The sequence below is a fragment of the Gymnogyps californianus genome, chromosome 2 (genome assembly GCF_018139145.2).
Source record: "Gymnogyps californianus isolate 813 chromosome 2, ASM1813914v2, whole genome shotgun sequence".
Classification (NCBI taxonomy): domain Eukaryota; kingdom Metazoa; phylum Chordata; class Aves; order Accipitriformes; family Cathartidae; genus Gymnogyps; species Gymnogyps californianus.
This window is the reverse complement of record NC_059472.1, coordinates 128,124,835-128,138,436: the sequence shown is the minus strand read 5'-3', so window position 1 is coordinate 128,138,436 and position 13,602 is coordinate 128,124,835. Positions and strand designations below refer to the sequence as shown.

The window sequence follows — 13,602 nt, the reverse complement described above, 5'->3', positions numbered from 1 at the left end:
CTTTTTTCAAGTTATAAGGAAAAATATTTGCAATACAGTAAAATTTCACATGGTAGCAAACCAGTAATTGAATTTAATTAGATTTACACATCAGTCAATGCTTCCACTCTGAAAAGAAATGTTTGCAGGAACTGAGTGTTCTAACTCAAACAAGTTCCTAAACAGGAATGACCTAAGGGCCAAGAAGATGAAAACATAATCACAGTAATATTAGGACAAATTTTAAAAGACATATGTGACAAATAACACTAGAAAAGTGATAAATAAAAATAGAAATGCTTAACTTCTCTAGATGAGTGACATTTCCCTTACTAATTACAAACTGCTTTTTTAATTATTGATTGAATAAGTGTTAAGAATTAAAGAAAGTCATCTGTTCAATCTTTTATTATGATCATAATTTAGTTAAAAGACCTTTCAGTTTCTCTTACCTTCTCTTTGCTTCATATGGAAAACTCTACTTCAAATTTCACATAGTAATACGCTTCCTAATATCTTAATTTAGAAGAGCTTTTCTTCAATGATATCAATAAATCTCCAGGATTTAATGTTTAACTCAATTTTCTCATTTTTCACTCCAAGAAAGCTGTATTTTTATACATTTAATGTATGTTACTACACATTCATGTTCAACCATACTGACATTTACACTAACTGAAGTCAAGAAAACACAATATAATGTATACCACATAAAAATGCAGAATCTAAATTTATATATAGAAATTTCTTTAAAGATCTACATACGTTCTTGTCACATCTTGTTCAATCATTGCTCGAAGCTCTTTATCCTGGAAAAATTTATTCCAAAGACTCTGAAATAAGGAAAAATAATTGTATGAAACAGAGATTTCTACTAATACTTAAGGCTTATATACTACATGAGCAAAGTACTGTACAAATATTAACTAATTAATCCTCAACATTCCTGGTAGATAGGTATATCAATATTTTATGGCTGAAAAAGAATGTTGGTGACCAGCCCAACGTATCTGAGAAAGTCAGTTTAGATCAGAGGTGAAAACATTCAAGTTCCTGGATCCTTGTTCTAGGCTCACTCGATTTGCTCACTGGATGGCTGCAGGTCTGTGAGTTACTTGCAAGGGGTCTATGAAAAATATTTAGAAGGCAGAGTAAATTCAAACTTACCAGAACCAGCAGCTCAACTGAAAAAAATTCAGTAGTTCACTCATGGAAAAAGGTCTATATCACTGTACTGTACTACATTTCTCCTATGAATGTACGGACTCTAATTGGAAGCTGCTATAATTTCCATACTAAGAAATTGTTTGGAAGCAAGCTAGTTTGTCTTAGTGGAGGCAAAATCAAATAAGGAATGTATGACGATCAAATACCTATTATGAAAATGACATCATTCTAATGGTACATACACAGAGTGCAGATCAAGACTGGCCATTCTAAAAAAGTTCTGATAGGGAAAACCAGGGTATTTAAAGCTCACTGTCAACATAAAAAAAATACTAAATAAAAGAGCTTGAAGTAGGTATAGCTCCTTCTATATCTGTGCTTATGACCATTTCCATTCTCTTTCTTTGGTTTCCATGCCTTGTTTACCAATATTTTGCAAAACCTAACCTGAAAGAAGTCAGCAAATGTTGTTTGTACGCTCCAGAAAAAGTATTGTAAAGCCTATTCTTTATTGTAAAGGGATGGTAGCTTGGCCATATTGATTAAAATACAGAAGGAACAAAATGTATAGCAGTCTTTTCATGCAGGTTACTTTTCAGACAGCAGCAGCACCAGTGAATGAAATACCGTACAAAGAGAGTGGCTACAATACTTCCAGAATTTCTTGCTCCCCTGTAAACAATTCATTGCCGTGGTGGCTTATGCTCCACAGAAAGAAAAGAGAAAGTAAATTAATGTTATCTAGCAGAAGGAAGGTAAAATAACAAAAAAGAAAATGTTAATTAGCTTCTATATTTGTGTTACAAAGTATGAAACCCCCCCCAAACTTTAAAGGTATATCCTTGACTTCATCTTACGTAAAACTAGTATCTTTTTAACTCGCAGCTCTTTTCATGCAGCCAGATCACATTTTGAAATTCACAACTTTTTTGACATAACTTTCTGTCCAGCTGGGTGCAAGAATGGTTTGATGGCATGAACAGTCATACTGGCTGCAGAGCCACCAATGTGCCTATGATCCAACACTTCCATGTTTCAACAAGCAAATCTCTCTCTCCTCCTACATTAAATATGAAGCAGAGTACCACACTAAATACAAACAAAATATGGGCTTCCGTTTGTGACCAAAATGGAAGTACTAGTACCTTAAAAAATGATAACATAATTAACAGAAAAGCTTAAAGAGATGTGCTATAAAATACTTAAGAGCTTTTCAGATATAACAAAATGCAGTAGAAAAACAGTGTAAAAAAAAAAAAAAGTTGCCTAAAATTAAGCTCCCAAATCTAGATGCAAGCCCTCCTCAAAGTGTCATGACTTCGAAAATACCAAGCTACCAGGAGGTCCTATTAATTTCAATGAGAGCTGGATGCTCTACACTTAATAACAGTCAGGCCAAACACTTTTACCACATTTTCAGTATTTCTTTAAAATCTGGATCTTTCATTTTGCAGCTGGCTGCTTTCTGATTAGAAAAGAAACTTTTGTTTCTTTTAACTATAAAGAAAAAGAATTAAAAACCTTGGAAGAAATGCCTATCTTGCAGCCTGGTACTTACACATTAACTCAGCAAGTATACAACTCAGACATACAATAATTCTATTTTTGCCAGAGAAAAACTTCCAAGGCTGAACAGTATTCCAGAGGAGGGTTCTTCAGTATTTGCTGTTAACAGCATTCCCTTCATATTGACTGTTTAAACACTCCTTCAACTAGAGCCATTTTCATTATAAAATGAAAACACTCAGCGATAAAAAAGTATATCAGTTAAAGAAAGGATATGCTGTGAAACAGGACTTATAGTCCAGCACTCATTTTTTGTTCATCACAGCCTTCTCTGCAATAAGCCCTGAAAAATCAGAATATTAACCTGGAAATGAGCATTTCTGGTTGTTCAGCAGAGCCTGTGAACCAATTGTTAACACAAGTCAGTTTGGAAATTTAGGAGGGAGATTTTAGCACCTGCCATTTTGCCTTCTTCAGCAAGAACTCACTTGTGTCAGTATGATGATGATGACGATAATTTTAGTAGCACATGTGCTGATAGAACCAAGGGTCAACTTACCCCCTCGTCCTGAGAGAGCGGGTTGTTGATTATCAGATCTTGCTGTCCTGCTTTCCGAGGGTTTGTAATGTGCTAGGTAAAAACAGAAAAAAATCAAATCCTCTTCTGTTATACTGTAAGTATTAATATCTATGTCAAAGCATGCGAGTAGAGAACCTATTTTGTACCAACTTACAATTTCTTTGATCTTATTGTAAGAAGTTCTTAAGTCTGAAGTGGTTTTAATCCATTGACTTCTATCTTGGGGTAGAACCTCCAGAAATAACTATCAACAAAACAAAATATATCCGTTAAGTTTCATCAATTTAACATAGCTTTTCATATAAACCCTACCAGACAGCATAAACCATCTCAGAAAGGAGGAGCAAGTACTCTACCCATAAGAAGAAAGCACAGACCTATAAAATACTCCTGGCTTTAGTACCTTCCAGTCAATAAATAAGAAGCTAGAAACAATAGCAGTTCTACGGTATGAAATAAAGCATCAAAAACAACTGAAGCCACAAACTCAGGCTTTGTAAACTGACACAACTTCAGTAAATTTGATTGAGACCTCCAAGGCAGAAACAAAATGCAAAGAGATGAAAATAAATACACAAAACTTGAAACTATTTACATAACACTGATGAGCTAATGCAACATGCTTAAAACCAAACATGAATGCAGAGCAGAAACTAAGCACTCAGAGATACACTCTGCCTAAGAAATGTGCAAAGGGAAAACCTTAATCTATAGAAAAGAAACATGTTCTAGAATTCTGCAAGACAGTTAAAAGAACCGATTTTGCAAAAAGTCCTTGAGAATGCCTACATATCTGTTCTTTCACATTTCTGTTTAAAAAGGGTTAGAAAGAAACATCTATTGGAAAATACTATTTAATTGCATATAAAATAAGGAAAAAACCACAGTATTTTATTGTTTTTTAAATGTTTTTATTTGCACATTATAAAGTATTAAGAAACAGTAAATACTGACAAACAAAAAACATTCCCAAATTACAAAAAATTCTTAAATATTTCAGAACTTAACAAAAACATAGATAATATTTTTATAACAGGCAGTCTAAAACAGAGCCTTCACCCATATTGGGACATGCAAATAAAACCAGCCTTATTTCTAAAATAAAACCACTCCTTGATTTAATTAGTGGACAGTGAGGGTCTCGATGCTTTTGTTAGTTCAGGATTTTGAGTTATGGCCTGCTAATTTAGAGGCTCAACAAGAAGCAGACTGGTAAAACAATGCATGTGGCATATATTCATCTGGCCTCCTGAAGAAAGTATTTTCATTAACTTTAGATTTGTTCAATGCTACACACATTTCAAATTTCAAGTTTCAATTTTCAAATTTCTTTCATTCATATACAAAGAGTATTTTCATTTTCTTTTTATAGGTCTTTGTGCCAAAGTGAAGCTTGAGAAATTCCAAGTGAGGTAATTCAAATTATCAGTGCTAACATACAGCAACTCTACTAGGGAAAATGTTCTCTATTATCATAGAACAGAAGACCTGATGCCAGTGCAACAAAATTCTTTTGGACTTCATATAGCATCTCAATATTACTTTGCTTTCTTTCTCTCTTCCTTCCCCTGCAACTTTAAAAAATACAGTAAGAGACCTCTGAGAACCTGTTGTGTTTTAAGATTGGAAGACCTGGCTTCCCTCTCTATCCAGTCATTACAAGAGGGATTGGTCTTCATTTTCTTATTTCACTGGGAAATCTGCTAGCAGAAGCATCAGACTGATTTTAAAGGAGTCCCAAGTTCCACAAAACATAAATTGTGAGACAAACTTCCTTTTTATTTCCAGCGCATGACTTCACTGCACAGAGACTGAGAGGAGAGATGGCTGTGTGGCACTCAATTCTAAACACACCACCCAGCACAAAGATATTCTTTCCTAGGAATCTTTTGCTATCACCCGCAATTCAGCTTTAAGGCAACTCGATATGATTAGCAAATGTCCTATGAATTATAAAAATGAGAAGGAAAACATTGGGATGAAGTCTCTTGGAAAATTCATGATTCTTTGCATCAATAATCTTCCAGCGCATCAGGTAATGTGTTGATATACTGCAACCACAAACTGTAAATAAATATTTTCTCTTCTTACCTTCCAGCAAACACTACGGAACCTGCTGCTTCTCAGCTGCCCATTAATCCCCTTCAGCCGTATAGTTGCCAAGTAATTGTTGTTTACAAATAGTTCTTCCCATTCTTTACTGCGTGCAAAAGCAAAAGGAATGAACATTTAAACAAAAAAAAGCCTTAGCTGATTTAAGGACTATATGACACTACACAATTTTGGATAAGCAGACGAAAGGAACTTTTTTTAATGTATATATTTACTTGTGTACCATTTCTAAACGCATGGCTGTCTTTTTGGACACATTTCTTCTTTGGATTTAATGAATATGTAGATCGCTATAATTATGCCAGCTACTGAAATTCATAATGTCTATGGAGGCTATTCCATTTCCTCTAAAATGTTGGTACTGCAGTTCAGTGAATAAACAAGAAAAATGAATATTAATATAAGCACATTCATGTTTCAGCTGTAGACAAAGAAGTACCTATTCCAAAAATATGCAACAGAAAAGTATACTGTTGACTGTATTAGCTCCTCACATGACGTATTTGCTTAAATGAACCTTCTTTTCTTCTTAATGTCAAGCTGGGCAGTTAAGCATAATAGAAGATGACTTTCTTTAACATTTAGTGCTATTTACTACTGAAATCACTCCTACTTCTTTCTACATGATCAGTTTTAAAATTTTAACAGGTGCTAGCAAATTTAAAAAAACATCAAAAAATTAAAAAGCCTCACTGTATAAACTGTTAAAGGCAAGCTTGAGTACCTTGCAGTACCTATGGCTGACTAGATAAACAACCTAAATATGCCTCCCAGGCATGCAGGCACCAGGGGCCTAACACCTGTGCCTCATTAATATACAAGTAAATCTGCTCTACTGGGAAACAATTGGAAATTAATTGTCCCAAACCATCTACTGAGTTTGAATAAAAGAATTAAATCTATATTTCCTGCACCTTCTACTGAAACGAATCTCAAGAACAGTATATGCCATTTGATGGTCTTAGTAGCCCAAGACTTGCTCACAGACTTTCTGCAACCACTCTAAAATCCAAAGGGTAATTTCAATGTAAAGAGCTGGGTTATGTGCAAGGAAATGTGTTTCAGAATTATTTTCAATGCACGTCCTTAAGGTGAACATCTCCTTCTCTCACTGTCACATGGGAGACTATTACTTCTCCATGGGAGACCAAATGAAACCAGAAAGAGGGAAACTACTATTGTGACTCCAGGGTAAGATCTCACCAGATTTCCTTTGCTAAGGAGGGTCACAGACTGGCTTATACTAAATACCAACAAAGCCTGGTTCTGCGAACTGCCCTAAATCTATCCAAGCTGAAGTCAGATAGTTTTCGGCCTTTTAAGCTGAGTTGTGAGGGTGGGTTTTTTTAAACCTTGTTTTAGATAAAACTTGTTCAGCTTCAGAACAGAATTGTATGATACAATTGCTGGGAATAGTTGGTGAATGGACTTGGTGAGCCAGGAAATTATGGTCCTGTTCCTTTGAGATGGGAGTGAGCTACCGATCCATGCAAGGACCAGAAGTGTTGTGTTTGTGAATGCATCACCTTTCAGGTAGGATCGTTTTCTAAAATAAGGATGTTTACTTCTGGGCCTTGATTATTTATTACTTTGAAAAGCGAAGGTACTCTGCGTAAGAGCAAAGATGACTAAAGCAGTGTTAGCCTGCAGGGGTAAGGGCTGCTTTAGCTTCTGCCAACTGCCAGTATTCCCAGGTGACCAAAATAGCAGCAAGTAACTCCAATGGTGTGGGGCAGCTTCTTTCCTTCCTGCCACATCCCCTACTCTGTAAGTCAGAAAGACTATCTGGTCATTTCACTGGCTCCCATACACCCTCACCTTCTGCAGTGAGCTGCCTACGATTGTTTACCACGATTCTGTCTCCTTCAAATACAATGTATGGTATATAGCAGACACAGCTTGAGAAAAATCTGCCCTTTCTTTCACAGTCATTTATACTTCAGTAACTACAGTATATTATGCCTATCTAAATAACCCTCCTGTTTCTATCACGTATAATATTCTTCATTTGCCACCGTAAATTTTGTAGCATCATTGGCCATTGTAACTACTGCCAAGCTGCCTCCCTAAGGTAGCGATGCTTCAAGAGTGACACATTCCCCTGCGCACACAACAGGTCAGACTCTGAAGCTATTCACATTGTTCTGCAAGTGGATGACATTCCCACAACGTCTTTGAAAATGCTGGTATGTCAGCTGAGTTAGCAAAAGGTTTCAACCAGTGTAACTGTGAATAGAAAGAACAGAAAGGAAAGAAACTCTTCAGGTTATTTTTTTCACCAACTGCTGGGAGTGATTGCTACACAGTAAGAAAGTAATTTCAACACTTCTTAAATTGTATTAGTGCAGATACTATGCTTTGTCTTTTTTTTTTTTTAATTTGTAATGCAATTCCAAACACGTTTTGAACAAAATTACATTTAAAACAGCCAAAAGAAATTTGGCAAGATCATATCTCCTCTGCATCCCCCCTTGGCTGCTGGGATCACTAAAAAGAAAAGTTATAAGCAACTGAAAAAAAAAGACTTGGAAGCTGGAATCTGCTTCAGTTTTAGTAGAGCTGAATGATATCTAAAATCCTTTCTGAACAGCATTTACTAATTCATTTCTCAAGTATTTTGAATGAAGGCTAATAAATTAAGCCTTACAATTCTAGAGACTGTTTCAATAATGGTAACACTGTGTAATATCAACAAGCTATCAATTTTAAAAGAATAATTTTTAAAATGATAGAGCCCTACTCTGTAAACTAATATCTATGAGCCTTGTTAACCCAGGCTTGCAGAAAACTCATCGGTCAAAGTGAAATGAGCAATGAAGATTGGAACTCAAGTCTACCACATCCCATTTGCTTCACTGAAGTGAAAGACTTCAAGAGCCAATTGGAACCACTTAAACTATGAATAAGCACATGCAATTGTTTTTAATCAAACTAGAAAATTAAATGCATAATCATGTGTTAATACCACCTTTAGGTTGTACAATTAAAACAAAGGCAAATGACGATGTTAATGTTTTCTGGTTATTTTGTACATATTTTTCATTTCATATTCTTATTTAAATATCCTGTCTAATATACAATCGTACATATTGTAAAGTCTTCATAATATAAGACCTGCATGAGGAAAAAGTAATTGGATTAATGTTTCTTTACGAAACTTAATTTCACATGCTGTATCTCTGCAGTAACCGTCCAATGTAAAATATTTATTGGCATCAGTTAGGGACAGTTGCACTACTTCGAAGTGCTCAACATGTATGAATGAAAAAGCAAGCAAATCAATGGAAGGGATGAAGGCTGCAGATTCATTCCGCAAGGTTTGTTCTTAGTTCTCATCTGTTCCTTTCCGTCTTTTGAAACATGCATTTATGTCATAACTATAAGAGTTTGAATCTGTCTGCGAAAGAATTTTATACTGGGGTCCACTCTAATACACACGCTGTCTTGCTTATAAGAGATGAGGTTGATCTCCTAGCAAACCATATATAAGCATATTTATTATTCTCTTTCTTTCCAACAGGACATGTTTTGTGGATCTGACGCTTGTTTAGACAATTACAAATGTTAGTTTTTCAGAGATAAAAGTCCAAAGATTTGGAAGAGAAATGTTTCTCTCTGTCGACACACTGTAAGGAATGGAGCACAATGAGAAGGACTTTACATCAGAATGTCTAAGTAAAATTTTACACACACTTAAATACCATTTTTGAAAAGGTATTTAAATCCCTAAGGTCTAGCATCTTAGTAAAAGACACTGGAATGCCACTATTGCCTAGCTATAGAGGAGCAAGCAACTATAAACTCCTTAAGAATGAGTGACACCAATAATGTAACAAGACACCTGGAAAATAATTCTGGAATTCAAATAGTAGTTCCCAGAGTTCTACTGAGGCAACACTGAGCTGTGGCAGTGTTGGGGAGAGGTAACAAAGACTTTCTTCCACTGATAGCCAGTAGTGGAACACCAGCCTCTGGCTCTGCTGCTAAATTTCGATCTGCAGCATAATGGCAAAACCAACACATCAAGCATAGATACGCAGAAGAATGTGATGGTAGCCGACCTAAGCTCATTACAAAATAAATACTCTGTTCAGAAGAGGAAGAAATACAATTGTGGAAGAGCGGTATAGCACAGACAGTAATCACCGCTAGTTAACTTCTGCATTTACCGATTTACAGGATAAAGCTGCTGATGTGTACAAATGCAGATCCTTCCAAAGTTTAAAGCCAGTGTAAGAATCATTTTTGTGCTGTGATGTTCAGACAACACCAAACTCTGTGGAAGACACTAAAACCCAGAGAAATGTAAAAATGTGAATAGCACAATCTATGTCATTGAAAAAGGGCAAAGATCGAGTCATGGGACTGCAGGTGCTCAGACCTACCAGGTAAATATCACTGTCCATAATTACTTCGCTTTCAGTTGAAACTGTGGGTAACAAAGAAACCAGTATCTATCAGGTCATTAGACAGTGTGTATTGTTATTTTGTCTCATGCATTTTTTAAATATTCTATGCCGAGTTTTGAAATCCCTTTTTATGTGTCCATAATGAAACAAGACCAATTTAATATTTACAACAACACTTAGATAACAAAGAATATTTCTCAGTTCATGGAAGAATACTGCAATACTATTGAAAGGTGTGAACATCTGCATACATATTTAAGATTTCAATCTAAATCTCAAGCTTATTCCACCCTCTAGACCAATATTAAAGGATAAAATGGATAGTCTCATAGAGATCCAAAGAAAACTCTTGAGCAGTGCTGCTAGTATTGGCAAAATCGTCTTAAAACAAAATGGTGTGCATGCTCCCAGAAAAGCCAATTTCACTTTTTTATACTGTTTTTTGTTCATCTTCAGAATGTGCTTTTTAAAATGTTGAGACCCAAACTCGGCTCCCCAGAGGCACTCAGTGAAGCAACAGGCTACTGAACAGGCCATCAGAAAGAAAACAAATTCTCGAATTATTGTGTCATATGTTTTGCAATATGAGGTCTTTATTGATAGGAACATCAATAAGTGAATGTAGTATCTATATTTAAATAGAGGGAACAGTTCTTTTCAAACATACTGCATAAATCCAAGAAACGTGCATAGTTTGTATTATTTATTATGCCATAAAATCAACAGTTGAGAAAAAAGTGAGGCAACAGCCAGGAATGTAATAAAAACAGTTAATTCTATAAAAACGGGGAAAAACCAATTGAAAGGTAGTATCAAGTAATAAGCAGTATGTTTCTAAAACAAAACCATTTCTGAAACACACAGATTTTTATTTGCTACCCTGAAAATCCACTTGACAGCCTTAATGTGAAGGCTTATCAATCTGCTTGGAAAATATATGTATTTTCCTCTGTTTCTCAAACTCCTGCCTCGGGATACGAGGCAGAGTTAACAGCCATGTAAGTGTGAACATGCATGGCTGCACTGCTGGGAGGCTCAACATTCAAAGGGCAGATTTTTCTAAACAGTTCAGGTTTCATCTACTTTTGGCTGACATACAGTTAAAAAGGTTTGCGTGAAGAAAGGTAAAATCACTTTCTTAAGGTAAACATTCCAGCAAAAACTTAAGGTTATTAGCTAGCTATGCTCTTTAAGCTACCGGCACGTGTGTAGTACAGTTCGGGGAACTGAAATAAGGCTGCACTGGCAGTGGGACGCTTTGCCAGCACCTCTCCTAACAGCACTGGATCTGACGCAGAACCCCGAGACACCTTTCTCCATACTCCAAATTGTCTGCTTCGCCTTGGTGGTTCCCAGCCAAAGAGCCAGGTTTGGCCCTGGGAAAGCACTTCACTTCCAACCCTGTAATTGTTTAGCTTTTGTGGAAGAATTCTTGTTATAGCCATTTTAAAGTCTAAATTTCATCAGCTCGTTCTCCTCTACTCATTACTTTATGCACACATTTACAGAATGGTGAAACAAAATGTAGATACTATGTTCAATTATTTTTGATTTTACCATTCTGCTAATTCATACCCACAGCTACCCAGAGCTCTCTGAATTTTGTGTGTTCACATGCATGCAGCCTTGTTACATGAACAAATATGCATTCTTTAAGAAAGAGGAAAGTTAAAAGCTTCCTGTAGTACATAATAGAATTTAAAAGCTACAGCTCTACAAATTATCAAACTAAAAAATGGATGTAGTAGGGAGAGGGGAGATACTTTTTGCAGGAATATGCCCCAAAATGCCAAAATGTTTCTGCTTACTCACAGGCGACTAGCTAGATAATGCCACTTAACTGGCATAGTCATGACAATATTTAAAAATATGCACCCAATTTTAAAACTCGGATGATTTTATGATGTGCAGGGTGACAAATGCAATATTCTAGTTAACATTGTTAATTCCATCTTAACTTTGTAAATCCACCCATTTTGCATGCAATGACATAAGAAAATGAGTAACTGATTTCATGATATAACTTTAATCTCTCAAACTGACTAGGTTTTATTACCATCATTAAAAACCATGTAGTCTCACTAAAAGCAAGTCTTTGCTCTTTAGATTTATTTCAATTGTACATTATTTTGAGAAACCTTTTGTCTTCCAGCGTCTTCGGATTAAAACCTGTAATTCCTCAAACCTGCCGTCTTGCATTCGAGTTTTACATACAGTTCTAGGTCATAGTGTTTTGGGTTTTTTTTTAAAATGAAATCACTCATCAGATGTATTTTGAGCAGAGTGTAGGAAAATCAAGATATCTGGTTTAACCTTCAGTAGTTCTGTGACAAAGGTGTAGTACACAACTCTTTCATTTAAAATCCCACTGAGCTAGTGGGAGCACTGAGGTAGTACTCAGCAAAGAACTGATCCTGTCCAGGTTCTCTTGCTGCTAAACTCAGCCAACAGATATTCTTGCTTTTACGTCACTGTGCATCTCATGGACTAGAAGCTAATGCCAGCATGATTAAGATCTTTAAAAGTGTACTTTAGCATCAAGAAAAGTACAATGCCATTCACCTGTCAGTGTTAGTCATGTTCCTGCAAAGACCACGCGAGTTCTGAATTTTAAATGAATGACAATGATGAAGTTCACTGCGTTACTTAGACCCACTGACCTTCAGAACTTTCAATAAATATTTCATATTCATTATTGCCAGATTTTGTGTTAGAAGGAAGAATTGTGAAAGGTTTTGGGGCCAAAATGAAAATCACAAGAGCAATTCCATTGGGTTCCTTTCTTTTCTACCAAGTTTACTAAGGGACTAACGGTGCTTACAAGAAAGGAAAATCTTCATTTAAAAAAAAAAGAAAGAACAAAATACTTCTGAAATTTTTCCAACCTGATATTTCTGACCTCATATCGTATGCTGCTCATGCTGTTTAGCTTAGCACTGAATTTTTGCTTTTTCACTAATACAGACCTTCTTTCTTCTGCTCTTGTCACAGGTGTCTCCTCCTTCTGATTTAGAACAAACTAATTTCTTTTTTAGGACTTTGAATAATAGGGTTTACAGAATCACAGAATGGTTGAGGTTGGAGGGGACCTCTGGAGGTCATCTGGTCCAATCCCCTGGCTCAAGCAGGGCCACCTACAGCCCGCTGCCCAGGACCACATCCAGATGGCTTCTGAATACCTCCAAGGAGGGGAATGCCACAACCTCCCTGGGCAACCTGTGCCAGTGTTTGGTCACCTTCACAGTAAAAAAGTGCTTCCTGATGTTCAGACGGAACCTTATGTGTTTGAGTTTGTGCCCATTACCTCTGGTCTTATTGCTGGGCACCACTGAAAAGAGCCTGGCTCCATCTCCTTCATACCCTCCGTTCAGATACCTTCAGACTTTGATAAGAGCCCCTCATGAGCCTTCTCCAGGCTGAACAGTCCCAGCTCTCTCAGCCTTTCCTCACAGGAAAGGTGCCGCAGTCCCTTCATCACCTTAGTGGCCCTTTGCTGGACTCTCTCCAGTATGTCCATGTCTCTCTTGTACTGGGGAGCCCCGAACTGGACACAGTACTCCAGATGTGGAGTAGAGGGGAAGGACCACCTACTCTGACCTGCTGGCAATACTCCTCCTAACGCAGCCCAAGATACTATTAGCCTTCCTTGCTGCAAGGGCACATTGCTGGCTCATGTTCAACTTGACGTCCATCAGGACCCCCAGGTCCTTTTCTGCCAAGCTACTTTCCAGCCCCCAGCATATATTGGTGCCTGGGGTTCTTCCTCCCCAGGTGCAGGACTTTGCAGTTCTCCTTGTTGAACTTCATGAAGTTCCTGTCCGTCCATTTCTCCAGCCTGTCAAGGTCTCT

The 13,602-nt window shown here is 36.8% G+C and overlaps 1 protein-coding gene across 2 annotated transcripts in view; it reads right to left on the bottom strand.

Moving 5' to 3' along the window:
- The window catches only part of TBC1D5 (TBC1 domain family member 5), a 311,060-nt gene that overhangs the window by 146,337 nt on the left and 151,121 nt on the right, over positions 1 to 13,602 (bottom strand). For both annotated transcript variants that reach the window (XM_050891710.1, XM_050891711.1), the window contains exons 6-9: positions 5,324 to 5,432; positions 3,387 to 3,476; positions 3,212 to 3,283; positions 745 to 812 (exon numbers count right to left, since the gene is read on the bottom strand). In XM_050891710.1, coding sequence (XP_050747667.1) covers positions 745 to 812; positions 3,212 to 3,283; positions 3,387 to 3,476; positions 5,324 to 5,432 — 339 coding nt within the window. The remainder of the gene's footprint in view (positions 1 to 744; positions 813 to 3,211; positions 3,284 to 3,386; positions 3,477 to 5,323; positions 5,433 to 13,602) is intronic.